Source organism: Trachurus trachurus (genome assembly GCF_905171665.1).
Source record: "Trachurus trachurus genome assembly, chromosome: 4".
In the NCBI taxonomy this organism is placed as follows: Eukaryota; Metazoa; Chordata; class Actinopteri; order Carangiformes; family Carangidae; genus Trachurus; species Trachurus trachurus.
This window is the reverse complement of record NC_139898.1, coordinates 26,260,153-26,275,716: the sequence shown is the minus strand read 5'-3', so window position 1 is coordinate 26,275,716 and position 15,564 is coordinate 26,260,153. Positions and strand designations below refer to the sequence as shown.

The following is a 15,564-nucleotide window of genomic DNA, read 5'->3' as shown; positions in this document are numbered from 1 at the left end:
TTTACATTTCTGAATTTGTTTAACAGCCTCTGACAAGGTTAGTAAGATCGTAAGGTTTCTCCAGGTGTGATGATACAAACCTGAACATTGGACACAATCCAACTGTTGTCTCATTGTCAGTGGTGTAAGTTAGGGCTCTCATCTCTGTCTGTTGATATCTGCTGCCACCTACTGGCACAAAGATGCAAAATCTACAAAAACAAGGTTTATATCCAGGTGCACTGTTCAGCAGTTTGTCCAATGTTATGGTTTTGAAGTGCACATAATAAGGAAGTTCAAATGTTTGACTTTAAAGAAAGTGCAACTGGAAGAAATTTGGTTTTATTATTTATTGCCAAAAATACAAAACATCCGAGTTATAACGTAACATAATGAAAAAAAAACACTTATTTCAGTTGTTGTTTGGAAAGAGATGATAAGACAGAAAAGGTTCAGTAGAAAATAATTGCTACATATCATGTACTTTAGCCCCCTCTAGTGGGTTTCTGAGGAACATTTGCAACTTATTAAAAAAAATCCACAAATGATACTGTACATATAATATAAATGAGTTAACAACAAACATGTCTAAATAGCTCCCCTGTTCTTTTTCTTCCCATGTAAATCAGGTAGAATAGTAATAAAATATACATTTACACTTTTTTATACAAAGTGTAGGAACAGTAGTTAGTAATGCTTGGATAACTGATGACCGGTCAAACTGTACAACACAGTCCTCTATAAACAAATACAGATATTTACTTGTTCTCTACTTTTTCCTCTAGTAGTCACAAAGACAAAGCAGCCCAGATAAAAATAAAAGTAATACATAATATATACCCAACACGTCTTTGACAACAATTGCATCAAAAGCTTGAACGGTAAAAAATATAGACAGGTATAGATGTATACCTACATATATATACAAGATGGACAACGACTGTTGATCTTACACTAGTTGTCTGGTAACTCACATCCTATTGGTAACATGTCTTTTGTTTAAAAGGGGGCATTATTAATTATTAAATCATTGTGCGTTTTTTATTTCTATAAAATCCTCGAACACAGATACTACTGATGCAGTAACCTTGGACGTGTAGCCCTGTAGCACCCTGTGTCCTGTTTGGTTTAATGTACTGTATATTTAGCTGCTAGGTAAATTAGTATAGAGGTTGCCTGGTCCTCTTGCAGGAGTGACCTTGTAGTCAAACCTGTCTGCAGCCTCTACCAGAGGGACGTAGGTATGGTTCAGAAAATCTTTGCCCAAGCACGGTGGGACACACACTGAACCGTTGGAGCAGGAACACTGACATGTTTGGAGAAGACCGTCTCCCATCCCTGGGACTGCTTTCTCTCCAACCTTCTCATACATGTACTTGTTTCCTTTTGGGCAATTAATGACACTGTCTTTGCTCAGAGTCACATAGTCTGGAAAGACCTGGGTATCCGGGCTGCCATCTACCTGTTCTCCACTGGAGAGGCTTCCCACTGGTGAAATGAGCTGGGTGGATTCCTCTGATGGCTTCCCCAACCCTGAAACCTCGTCCTCAGACATTATCTCCACCACAGAGGCAGTGGTTTCCTCAGGGCACTGCTTGGTTGTGACTGGAGGGTCCTGCAGAGTGACGAGGATATAGTTTCATTTTGATAAACGCAACTGACAGTGAGCAAAATTATTCTGTATCACTCTCAATTTATCATTTGTGTTCTTGTTGGTGTTTTATCTCCGTCTACTGTACATCAACATCGCTCAATTCTGTTTAAATAACACCAATGTAATGGCACATGTATCATAAATTATTTACCCATTTCTGCCAGTTGATGTCTGTCAAAAAGCCTTGTAGGACTTTGTCAAGGTTTGGCACTGGTGGCCAAAAATATTGCTTGAGCTTGCTATAAAAAAACAAACACAATAATAGAAATGAAAAACATCTTTAAACAATGAGGTTACGATGGTCAGTAAAACAGTTGGCTGAAGATCTTTAGGATATTAAATGCCAGAAAATTACAAAAATATTACTCTAACATAATGTTTAGACTTTCTTTTTATTTCTCATAATGAGTGATGTTGTTGTAGTTAGTGGCTGATTACAATATAAACGAGCTGGAATAAGATCTCACCTGAGGTACATGTGAATGATGATGGCAGTAATCAGCAGTGAGGCGGGGATGCACAGCATGAACCACATGCCTGAAAAGGTTATTTACACTGGATCAAGGTTTGAATGGTATCTGGGATTTTTTAATTCATCTGAATAACATTTCAAAGGTTTTTGATATTAATGCATTTTCTAAACCACTACAGTTTTTATCACACAACCAAAGCTGAACTTTGAAGTTCTTTCAAAATTGCAGATGGACTGCATTTCATTTGGTACAACTTTGGATTCTGTCTCCTTTACCTACAAATGGGGATAATGTAAGTAAGCAAATATATTTCACACTGGACATTACACTGAGATCTTACCGAAATTAGTGGGATTGTGAACAGTCATCACATCTGACCAGTCACTCCAGTATTTGGCCCCAGTGGCTTTAGCTCTGACCTTTACGTTGTACTGGTTTCCTACTGAAACCTCAAGACATTTAACGGTCTCTGGTCCCTTTGAGGTCTGTGGACAAAGAGGTTGATTTGACATTAACATTAAGTGGTTTTCTCTGTGACTTGACTAGTATGTGAAAGTGTGACTAGTGGCTACACAACTGCATGAAGAATTGAAAATATGTGACTTTGGCGCCATCTGGTGGTGAATAAGGAATAACAACCAAAACAGAAATGACTTGTGACTAAAAAAAAAACTAATATGGCTCCAAGATGTATTGATATTGTTTTTATTATTTTAGATCCATTAAAAATAATGCTGCGCAGCCACTTACCAGCCATACATCGCCCTCTCTGGTCTGGTAACTGACTTCGTACTGCAGGTGAGCCAACAGAGACTGAAGAGACTGAAGAGGAGCCTCCCAGTTCAGGCACAACCTCTCTTTCTTCAGTGCTGCTTTCAGATGTCTGGGTGGGGATGTTTTGACTAAAAACACACAGCACACACGATTTGTAATGGCATACTGGGGAACTTTCTACTACAGAAACTGAGAAATCCATTCAACTGGCAATGGAGGCAAAGAATAGACATTAGATCTTCCATATACTGGCCTATAAAAAAGCTCCTGAGCTAACCTTCTGACTCATGAAGTTTGTATATTACAAATTATTTGATGTGACCTGAACAAATCTGACATTAAATTTGTCTGTCAGAGAGATTTTATATTATATTCTAATTCATATATTTCTACATATTAAGCTGTACCATAAATAAACCAGAGCTCTCTGGACATCTTCCCTGTGAAAAGCTTTGACTAAGAAATATCTTGTTGTAACTCTAAGTCGAATATGAATAGATGGCTTTATGGAGTTTTGGGGCCGTGTATAACACATTAAGTATTTTTAGCAAAGAAAAAGAAACTGAAACAGACAAAACAACAAATCCCTTACTGATTTCGTTGAGAGTAAACTCCTGAGCATAGAAGGTTCTGAGTGGAGCTTGAGTGCTGTTGAGCATCACCGTGACCTTTTGGGACTCATCTCCACGGAAACGACACAGGTCAGTGACCTTCCCATCGGTAACGCACTCTGTCCATTGCTCACTGCAAGGGTTATAATATTGTCTTTAATCCCAGACAAACAAAGTCACCACAGATCAAAAACAACACTTTTTTGTGTACACCTGCAGCTCAACTACCAGTTAAATGTTTTGGTATGTTTCAGTGTTTCCAGTTCTTATTGAAATCTTGTTTGTTTACATTTGCATCATTTAAGGTTATTCAGTTAAGCCCCAATTAAAACCCCTTTTCACTGGTTTTCAACACTTTTGAGTGGAAGAGTTTTCAACATGGCACATTTCTTTCTCAAAGTAATGACACATGTCTGTGCAAGACAAAAGCAAAGTCTTGGTATTCCAATAAAACGTGCTGTTGCATGAAAGATTTAGAGAAGATGACGTAAAGGGATAGTTCAACATGTTGACAAATTCACTTAGTGCCATAATCCCTATAGTCATAGCAGTAGGTTCATTACCTTTAGTTATCGGTGCATGTTGTTTTGAGATCCGCAGGGCAGAGACGCGAGCTGCTCAGCTAACGCAATTGAAGTAACGGTACAGGTCCCCTGTCCCTCATCAAACTCATCAAATATATAATCCAACAACTCCAAAATACTCTCGTGGAGAAGTTGTGACCTGCACATTCACCATGCTATGAAATGAGTTATAATTACAGTATATAACATTACACAAAGCAAATACTCAGAACAACCTGCAGCCATGTCTGGAATGTAGCTTCACCTATGGATTTGCCTCGAAAACAACTCTGTCTTGTAATGTTACATGATAATTTCATAGCGTGGTGAATGTGCAGGTCACAACTTGTCCACGAGAGTGTTTTGGTGTTGTTGGATTGTGTATTTGATGAGTTTGATGAGGGACAGGGGACCTCAATTGTGTTCACTGAGCAGCCGGCGTCTCTGCCCCACGGATCTCAAAACAACATGCACCGATAATTGAAGGTAAAGAACCTACCTCTATGACTATAGGGATTATGGCAATAGGCGAACTTGCCAAATTGTTGAACTATCCTTTTAAAAACATAATTGATGGTATGTAGAGTGAGTTTTGTGCTACCTGGCACCTATCTTGTAGAAAAGTTTGTACTCTTTTTCCACACCATATCTGCTCCCATTCCACTGACAGATGATGTTTTGCAGGTCAGAGGTGTAACACATTAGTGAAACATCATCTGGAAGGACAAGAAATTTACCACTAAGAGAAAGCCAGGCTTTTCCATTGGTAACATTTTTTTGTCCAAACTCTTGACTCAGTCATCCACTTGTTCATACTCGTGTTTAAAAAACACACCTGCACTCTGGGGAACCATGGCTCGGACAGGGTGTGACCAGCTGCTCCAGTGACCTGCATTTAGGTCAGGACCGCATCTGACAGCGACTTGGACCTCAGTCTCTTCCCCTGGTACCAGAGAGTCAAGTTTTTCTGTTTTTGAGCCTGTGTTTTGATATTTGGTCACCTTTGTCAGAAAATAGAAATCACAAACATTATTCATATAACTTTTTAACGCACTATAATCATTAATATGGGTCCATAGGTGAGGGTTCAATGAATAAACAACGAAAATTCTGACTGTGAGGTTCAGTGCAATGAAATGTTTGTCAGAGAAGATGATGACAATGAACAAATTGAACCCCAACCCTACCCTAAAATGACTATTATAAGTATAACTTAGATACAATAGATAATAGAACAATAGATAAGTCTTTAAATACAAAACCCATTTGGTAGATGCTAACTAGGACTTAAATTACATTTAAAATAGCTCTAGCTATGCTTCCACATAGTCTATAGCTTTGGTTCAAGTGGATATGCTGAGGAGTGTTATGTGTTATGTGTACCGCTGTTGTCTTCTGTCCAAGTCCTGGGGAGGAGTATTGAAACTTATGCATTACATATGCACAGTAAACTGGAGCCTCTATTTGCCATGAAACCTGCAGCTGCCCAACATGGCCATTTTGGCACAAAGTCACATAGTCGGAGGGCTCAAGGAGGACTAGAGAGAAAAATGTAGGAGGAAAGATTAGTAAAAAGCAAGTTATAGAATCTACTGTTGAAAATGATTCACAGGTGTTTTGGCAACAGATGGGGCGGCCTGCTGTCTTTCTTGGCTGAAAAATGTTACTGACAAATCTGCAAATTGGAGGGGATACCTAGAGCCAGCTAACCCTAGCTTTTATGTTGGCTGATTTCCATTTCTTTTCCGTCTCTTTACCTAACACATGGATTTTTCTTTGGTCTAAGCTACTTAAACTGGTAAGTAAGATTCACCTAATGGAAATGTGTTGTTCCTTCATCATCATTTTAAGAGACAGTGTTATTAACAAAAGTAATAATTAACCTAGTCGCTATGTAGCTACTCAACAGATGAAAGTGACTTCTAGTTTACAGGCAAACAATTGTAAAGGAAAAACTGATCAACAGAAACAGTGGGAAAATGTTAATTACTGATTGATTACTGATTATTACTACTAAAATAGACATGGGGCTGCACTTGATGATTTTAATATATAACTGGTCTGTGAAAGGATACAGGATATCTGGTCTGTCCTTCTATCTAGACTGAGACTGAACATTGCTGTTATACTAGACAGGCCTGCAAAAGTGTCATCATGTCAGAAGAGGATTTCATAGCACCATAACAGCTAAAGGTTAAAATCAAGAGGGGGTTTAAGCTTGGACTTACACACAAACTATATGTGGGTACTGATATTATATTATGTCCAGTGGCAGTAATATTAATTCTGTCCTACTTCATGCCATGAAAGTGTAAAAGAAATGTCTTACATTTGTCTTCCACAGAGACGGCCCATTCATAGAGGATGGTGTTGGTGTTGTGCTCCACGACTTCAAACTCCGTAGGAACATACATGAAAACACCGGAAGTGAACGTGCAGATGTGGAGGACAGTTCCCTCTTCTGGCCTCTGGACGCACATCTCCTCTCTGTTCAGGCTTGATTGGCATAAATGACAACAACTGTACTGATACTGAGGTTTCTTAATATACAACATGATCAATTTACTATGTAGAACATACCTGTCACTTTTGTCGACCATATAATAAGTCAGGTTATCTGCAGTCTCAAAAAAGCAGGTGAAATCGTGTCCTGTCCGAGTGAAACATTTGGGTTCCTCCTCATCCTTTAAGAGCAAAATGTCTGCTCCAGAAATGACAAACATAACACACAAGGATTAGTGGAATAAAACAGGCTCCCCAAAGTCCAATTGCCAGGCGGCCATGCAACCTAAATCATGCAATATAGGAGTAATAGAGTTTTCAAAGCAGTGGGAATGTGAGATGATAAAAATACAAATTTCATTTGTTGTGGAGGCTAAACTCCTCTAGTAAGGGATTGGGTGGGTGGCGGGTGAAGGAGGAAATAGAAAATTATTTGAAAGCAAACAACAGTGGTGTGGTTTGCGGGACACTTGCAAAGCAGTATCAGGATGGAAATCTATTGCTACAACAGCTGCACTGGAGAAAAATGAACAGGAACTACTTTCCCCATGTAATTAACAGGCTACAAAGTGTGGACCAATGTCATTCCAGAGAACTGCGGAACACCTTGTCCACAGGTGAACAGCAGTCAACACAAACAAATGAAAAAGGGATTTTACTCTAAAGGGGGGTGAACATACATCCCACATGAAAGAAAAGTGCATGAGTGAGGTAGAAACTTTGTAGCACAGGGAACATTCAGTGATAAATTATTGCCACAATATTTCCAATCAAACAAAAGAAAATTAAATACTAATTTTATTCTTGATTATAACAATTCTCCTCCCTGTAAGAATAATTTTGTTATACAATATTACAGTATGTGGCATCAATAAAGATACTTATAACTTTCTGATTGCTACATGATAATCACAAAAACAACTTTGGAGGATTGTAACTTATATTCAACATTAATTATAAACAATGAATGGGACATTTGCAGGTGTTCATTAGACCAAATTAAATTCACATTGTACGTCAACTGTCCAAAATAAATCAACCTCAAGCCCTACCTTCCCTCGACAGATGATTTTCGGTTCCATGCTTGCACTGTATCCCAGGCACAAAGCCCACTTGAATCCACACGCTGATTAGCAGCATCACCCACCTGCAGGGCACAGTCATGGCAGACTTAGTTATCATGAGGTGAAATGTATTCTAAACCACCATATGGCACTTAATCTCACACAGCACATGCCTGTGTATGGGCTTTGTGCGTTGTCTGCTTTGTATAGTTTTGAGCTGGCATGGGTGGGCGGGGTTAAGCAGTGCACTGGCCCAATGTGACTGGCTGAGCTTTGGCCAGGAGCAGGAGGAGTGTTTTATGTGCAGTGGAAGTAAGATGAAAGAAGCGGTTTGGGGTGAAAGAGTGATAACCACAAGCTGCGCTGGTTATATTTCTATATTTTCAATTAAAGAGAGGACTAAATAACAAATAGGAAGTGCTACTGCTGATTAAATGCCATTAGTGTGTCCAGACTTTTGTCCTGTAGGTTTTTTTTTCAATTCATTTACAGTGCATTCAATATTCAGAGCCCTTTAGTTGGTTGACGAATAACACAATTCTGACTGTCCGGGTGTCACATACTGATAAAAAATTATATTTTTTAAGAATATATATGTAAATGTTGTTCCTCTGACAAGATATAGTACAATAATACCAAAGTTGTTGGTGGTGTATTAAGATTTCTACTCAGAATTTTGATCCAAACATCAAAAATGTCATACGGTGTGACTGTCCGGCATATGTGTGACCTTAAAGGGATAGTTCACCCTAGAATGATATTTCGCTCATTATCTACTCACCCTCATGTTGACTAAGGGCTGGAAGAATTATCAGAGTCCACCGTCCCTTCTCTGAGTTACAGGGGGTCTCGGCGTAGCAGTGCATTACAATGCAACGGTTGCAAAGGGACACCGGAGCTCTTCGTAAAAAACACACACACAAAAAAACATCCAAATACCTCCATGATGCTCGTATGTAATGTCCGTCTTGTGCTGAAGCCCCAAATTGCGTAATTGTCCCGAAAAAATTAAATAAGTCTATATTTTAAGCTTGTTTGTAGCGGAAGCTTCTCGAAGCTCCTCTTCCTGGTCCGTCCAAATCTCGCGTGATTCGCAGTAACCGCACTGACGCCGGCGCAAATCACGCGAGATTTGGACGGACCAGGAAGAGGAGCTTCGAGAAGCTTCCGCTACAAACAAGCCTAAAATATAGACTTATTTAATTTTTTTCGGGACAATTACCCAATTTGGGGCTTCAGCACAAGACGGACATTACATACGAGCATCATGGAGGTATTTGGATGTTTTTTTGTGTGTGTTTTTTTACGAAGAGCTCCGGTGTCCCTTTGCAACCGTTGCATTGAAATGCACTGCTACGCCGAGACCCCCTGTAACTCAGAGAAGGGACGGTGGACTCTGATAATTCTTCCAGCCCTTAGTCAACATGAGGGTGAGTAGATAATGAGCGAAATATCATTCTAGGGTGAACTATCCCTTTAATAATGAGAGCATATTTCCAAATAAATTATAAATATTTGATAGTTGTACAATGCATATAAAATAATGAGGTGTTTTTAAAGCCCACAGAAAGATTTGATGTCTGTGCATAATGTCCAAACAAGTTATGACCAAATACATTTTGTCCGCAAAATGGGCGTCATACGGTGTGACACTATTTTGTATATTTTGAATGGACAATAATTTGGACATCTTAATGATAAAGAGAGGACCACACTCAACCAGGAAGTTACAGTAACATCTCTGGAGTGGTATGCCAGGTCAAGAGGTGAGTTCTGCCTTTCAGATTTTTATTTAAAAAGCAATATATCTGACATCATCAATAGTGGTCAATGTTTTGTGTCTTATGGTGTGACATTATTTGCATGAAAAATAATTATTTTTCACAAATATTATTTATTAATGCTTAAAAAGTATTGCTGCCATGTGGTGAATAACATAACTATAGGCTAGCTGTTTTTAGTTGGCTAATATATTAACTTAAAGCAGAAGTAAGTGGTCCGGTCGTTTTCGCTAATGCTGCGTTCCAGGCAGGCTTTTGAAATCGTAAATTACAGCTTCAAGTCACAACTTACGACTTTGTAGCGTTCCAGGCAACCCACTCGTGTTTTTCCGACCTGTTTTACCGGTGAAAGTCACTATAACGGCCACTCGTAACTTCCGACCGGTGAACTCGTACCAGATCGAACTGGTACGACTTCACGGTCGGAAAAATACGAGTTTCCTTGAACGCACCATAACAGTCCTCGTCCCTACGTCGCCACATTCACGGCGTCCCTTGGCTGCACACACAGCCCTTTATGCCGTTCTCTCTCCTCATTGGATAAAAACTGTAGGATACGATAAATGTTTTCTCCTCGGCTCAGAGCAGAGCAGAGTGACTGACAGACCCGTGTTTCAGACCAAACACTCTATGTAAGTGATTGCTGTCGGAAGATATAACTATTTAAGACTTATATTAACACAAATATATCACTTACTTCTGCTTTAACTGAGCAGAATGTCATGTGGTGTGACACTTTGTCATAACGGTGTGACGGTTTTTCTAAGTCACACCATATGACATTCACTTTATTTTGCATTAATATTAATATAAATAAATATACAAAACACACAAATTTAAGAAGTTTGATGTTAGATTTTTTTTATCTATACAAATAATATTTCACATTCCAATTTTATATTTCATGTAACCATATTTTACCATTTGCCATGCTGTGCATATTAACAGATCCTATTTTTTTTTTAAATTAAGGAGACTGGTGAAATGACATGTGGAAAGGATCGTCTCTGTCAGGAGTCGAAGTAGCAATCAGGGCTTCAGTCATATGCCAACATGGGACATATTGTCTAACGACTTGACCACTGAGCACCCCCGACTGGGAAATAATGTTAAATGTTTGATGTTTTTTTCAAAACTGTGTTGTGAATATTTTATGATGAAATGTTAACATTTCTACATTAGGACAAAAAATTATCATTAACTCATAAGTAGATTTTAAATGCAAATTCATGCTGAGTACACAATGTAATGTAATGTGTCTATATTGGACCATGGTTTTGTGGATGATGTTATTGTTATATGACTTTAGTTCAGCAATTGGAATTCCTGTGTAACCTGTGCCCAAAATCAGTTTTTTATTACAAGATATGTCCTCAATTGTTTTTGTTTGAATGTCAAATACATAAAATACACTTTTTTGCATTTTTGGTGCAGTTTGTCATATGGTGTGACACTCATGTCATGTGGTGTGACGTTCACAATTGTGACAAGAAAACAGCTTTGTTAGTGATAAATTGTGAAAATATCCATAGAACACAAGGAAAATAGAACTAGCAAGAGTCTCAAGCATTGTGTTAGAGTTATTACAAGGTTTAACAGAATTATTCTAAAATATCTTGAAAGATTGAGGAGCGATGTCATCCTTTGTATGATAATTTTGAAAAATAATCCAAAATATAATACATTTTCACAAGGAAATGTTAAATATCAAATCAGTCATGATTAAAATGTATGATGCAGTCAGTTAGAAAAGAAAAAAGTACCCCATTTTCATTTTATATAACATAGCTTTCATGTCACACCGTATGACAATTTAAGGCACTGATACAGCAAATTGCTGAAAAAATGCTAATTTTGATTCAAAATCTTCAAGAATACATATGTAAAGTTAAGAGTCACGACAACACAAAAAAGTAATTTTCAGGGATAATATTTGAAGTTTAAAAAAAAATCTTTTTTTCGGCTTATATGTCAACCATATTGCCACCTTATGCCAATGTCAATCTAAACCTAATACTGCATGACAAACAAAAAACAGAATTTAAGAATTTGTAAATTTAGTAAAAAAAAAACAAAAAAACAATAATAATTAAAAAGGAGAAAAGTAAAACATTACATTTACAAAAGTACTCAGTACTTATTCAAGCACCTTTGAGGTGATTAAAGCTTTTACAGGGTCTTCTTGGTATGACGTGACAAACTGTCTAAAATTCAGTTTTTGCCTCATCATTAAAGTTTCTTCCTAACTAGCAACATTTCAGTCGAAGATGTGTAAAGAAACAAATAATTACAAATAAAAGGCTTCATGAGCTCATCATGGACCTCAGGAATTCTGGGAATGAAGAACACTGTGGAGAGCTTTACGAGCATCACGCTTCTTGGTGTCCATACACCAATCAGTTTTGATGCATTGACTGATTTGTGTATTGAGTCCAGCCATGAAAATGAGAAAAATAAATGAAACTACAAATGACCTTTAAAGTTCAAATTAGTAATCAAATGAATCAAAAAGAACTCCATTGATACACTAATTTGCGATACCAAATAGATATAGTTAGCCTACTTGTTTTAATGTTATGGCAGATCAATGTACACAAAAGCTTAAACCAGACTATCTCTGCTGTGAATAACATGTGTTTATGCCACACAAGGAAATTCAACAGAATCAACTTTCCCCAAGGGCCTCTGCTGATTATCTCTGCTGATATACCACATCCTGAACTGCTGCACAACAGCAGGTTGTACCAGCAAGGTACTCGATGTTGCATATACCTCAACTAATCCAGTTCAAGTGCCATGCCTCTTATTTATTAATAAAAGCAACTTGATTAATGACTGAACACATGTCACTGCACAGAACTGCTGCAACAGACAACTCTTTGTCAGACCTGTCTTATCTTCAACATGCTCTATGAAAACCTACTTACTTAAACTGACCCCAATGAACAAAAATATTATTGCATCACTGCAACAAATCTTATTAAAGTGCATTAAATGTTGATTTATATCATCAACTTGATATTGATTTGTTCAATCAAATTAAAGTGAAGTAAATGATATAGCCATGAATGCAGCTGTGAACATGGAAAGGACTCACACACGTATAATGAGGATTTCACCTTGAAAATTCAATAATGCTCATCAATCCAAATTGATTGCAGACACTAGCACTCTGAAACCATGTCTGAGGAGCTGAAATGAAATCTTCTATTCATCTACAAATTGGTCAAATTACTCAGTTATCCACACATGCAGAAATCAGCTGCTGACTGGAAGGTCTGTCTACTCAGGACAGCAGATAATGCAGACATTTATAACCTCTGCCAATGGGGAAACCTCCATATTACCAAAGGTTCAACCCACTTCAGCCACTTCCCTTTCCACTTGGCAAACATGACGAGCCATTGAATGCCCGCTAATCTATCAACAACTAGAATTACCGCCTGCTGGTTGTAAGCCTCTGCCAACCAGTCAAGCTGCAGGAAATATGGTCACAATCTCCCCCTCTGCTTCCCGTGAGTTACAACGTTTAATAATGATCAAAAGGTGCAGCACATCATGATGTCAGAGAGGCTGACCTTTTGGACTATTTGGTGATTAAAATGTCACTCCTACTTAATTTCATTATTGGTTTTTTGGTGTTTTGTGAGGTCACAGTGACCTAACCATCAAATTCTCAACACTTCATACTTGAGTATGAGGCATTACTGAGATACCGCATTTAAAACGGGATGCACAACCTGAAAACATTATGCCGCTCTCTCTACAGCTCTTGCCAGCACGAAGGCCTAAAAACTGTGACTTCACAAACCTTTGTCTCAGCTGAGCACTGCCCCTCACACAGAGCCATTAAACTAATGAAATAGTGCTGGTTTAGAACATTTTGACACCTCCTGCCACCACACCACACCCCTAATCGCACAGCAATCATCTGCTCATGTTATGACATCACTTCCTGCTACAAACACCACACGATCAGTCAAGTTGGCCAACCTACACAACATGTGTAATTTAAATATGCTGTGCACAATTAGTACATACTGTATGTGCCACTACTAAGAATGATTATGACAAATTATGTTTGTGATCTGTATGTTACGAAAATTACAAAAATGGTAAATGTGTTCAATCGGATAACCATGGAAAGATGCTATAGTACATCAGAGAAGAGTACTGTATTCAGTCAGAAAGAACAGAAAGAAAAATATGCAATTATTAGCCATGCTCAAAAAATATTTGTAGACACGACAGGAGTCCGTAGTACCAGGAAAACACATTTCTTTGTAGACGAGTGCTGTGCACATACTGATAATATCTCTAGCACTTTGGGGCTTAGATGGCTGTTAGATTAAGATGTTTTGAAAGTTGTACACAGGTTACCACGAAATGTCTGAAATTTTTTTGACTAAGAACACAGGTTTCTGTGACAGGGTCAAACAAAGTCAGTGACTGGAACATAACTTGCACCACAAGCAGGTAACCCAACCAATAATTTACTGAGACATTGTTGTCATCCTAATGAATCCTCATTGAGTATTCTCGCAAAGATAAGCAGGATTAATGAGCCTGAAATAAGTGTGCATGAAAAATTGCAGAAATTAATTAGATTTCCGAGGCGGAAGCATTCTCATAACTCAGGGAGGACCACTGGATATCAGTGTTTATTAATCACAGAAGACTTAATGAGAAAAGTGACTTTGGAGGTTAAAAACTAGAATGCACTCCCTTCCTGATATTGTGAATGATAGAGAAAAGTACATAAACAAGTTGTTTCAGTTTATTGCTTTATTGGGTAAATTAGTATGTTGCAAAAGCAAATATTGGCTTTGTAATCATTTATCTGTCCGACCACTTAACACAGCACCAAACTATAAGAGCAAACCAATTTATATTTATATATTTACTCAGCTCCAAATCACACATTTTCAGAAACAGCTCACCTCCTGATTGTTTGTAGATGGCTCAAGAGGAAGGTACAGGAAATGCCAACAGTATACCGGAAATCAAAATTAGACCATGCTTCAGCTAACTCTAGCTAGCTTAAACACTTTCTTAAACACATTTTCACAAATTTCAAGGGATAGTTCAACATTTTGGCAAATTGGCCCATTGCCATAATCCCTATAGTAGTAGGTTTGTTACCTTTAATTGTCGCATCACCGAAGGGACAACACGGCTGAGTTTATGGAGTTTGAGAACAGTGACGACTGGTTTTATTTCGATGGGCGCCCCTATCAGTTTGAGACATGAGCTGAAGGAAATGGAGGGGAAAAGTGAAAGAGGAAGAGAGCCGGTGGAGTCTATGTGCTGGACCTGGGGGACTCTATGTGCTGTACCTGGGGGAATCAAGTGGTCAGTGTGGTCACTGCCTGCCAGTGGCCGCTGAAACCATATTTTGTACTGCCAGTCGGACGTATGTTGTCAGTGCCTGGACGCAATGCTGGACGCGGAAAGTTGCTGCATAGCATATACTGTAACTGGAGGAGAGTGGGTGAGTTGTTTTGGTCTCTTTTCAATAGAAACCAGGCAAAGCTAACAGATGTTTGATGCCTTGTATTATGTACTGGGACCCTGCTTGTACTGTTGATGAAGTATGGTGCTGTTCTGAGCATTTTGTGCCTATAAGTGGCTTTTTGATCGGTTGTGTGTGGATCAATACACTGCGCTGTTTGTTATGGTGCGGTCATTGCTAAAGTTGCTACAACTAGAGAAGCTAGCGGTTAGCAGACTTCATCTCTCGAGGGGGGGTCTAACTCGGTGTTACAGTGCGTTGGACCATGGGTTAAACTTACGCCGTAATATCCCTCTAAGGCCCTAGCACATTGAGTGTTTTTTTTGTCCAAAATCACCGCACGGACATCATGTTATGTTGATCATGTTTGTAAAAAACGTACGATGCAAATGGGGCCGCTGATGTGGTGCCATAAATCCATTCCGTACCGACGCCACAAAGCGGTGAGTGCCCGTAGGATGCTATTAAACACTACATTGACTATAGCGCATCAGCTTATTTGACTATAGTGTATCAATAGGCTTATTATTTTGGTTGTGACGGGTGTACGATAATTTCCCTCAAAATACAATAATTTTACGTCTCTGGTACGATAATCCTACTTGAGTATGATGACAATTAAGTGAGCATCCAGTGTTTGTGTGTGTGTGT

The 15,564-nt window shown here is 38.5% G+C and overlaps 1 protein-coding gene across 1 annotated transcript; it reads right to left on the bottom strand.

Moving 5' to 3' along the window:
* Positions 1-1,123: 1,123 nt before the first annotated feature.
* On the bottom strand, positions 1,124-7,720 carry mpl (MPL proto-oncogene, thrombopoietin receptor; the record flags this gene model as incomplete). The annotated part of the gene is made up of 11 exons (XM_083970902.1): positions 1,124-1,594; positions 1,785-1,872; positions 2,101-2,170; positions 2,447-2,591; positions 2,857-3,008; positions 3,473-3,624; positions 4,656-4,770; positions 4,890-5,033; positions 6,384-6,550; positions 6,635-6,755; positions 7,609-7,720. 11 exons carry the CDS (start codon positions 7,718-7,720, stop codon positions 1,124-1,126), a joined length of 1,737 nt encoding a protein of 578 aa, XP_083827028.1.
* Between the last annotated feature and the right edge of the window lie 7,844 nt (positions 7,721-15,564).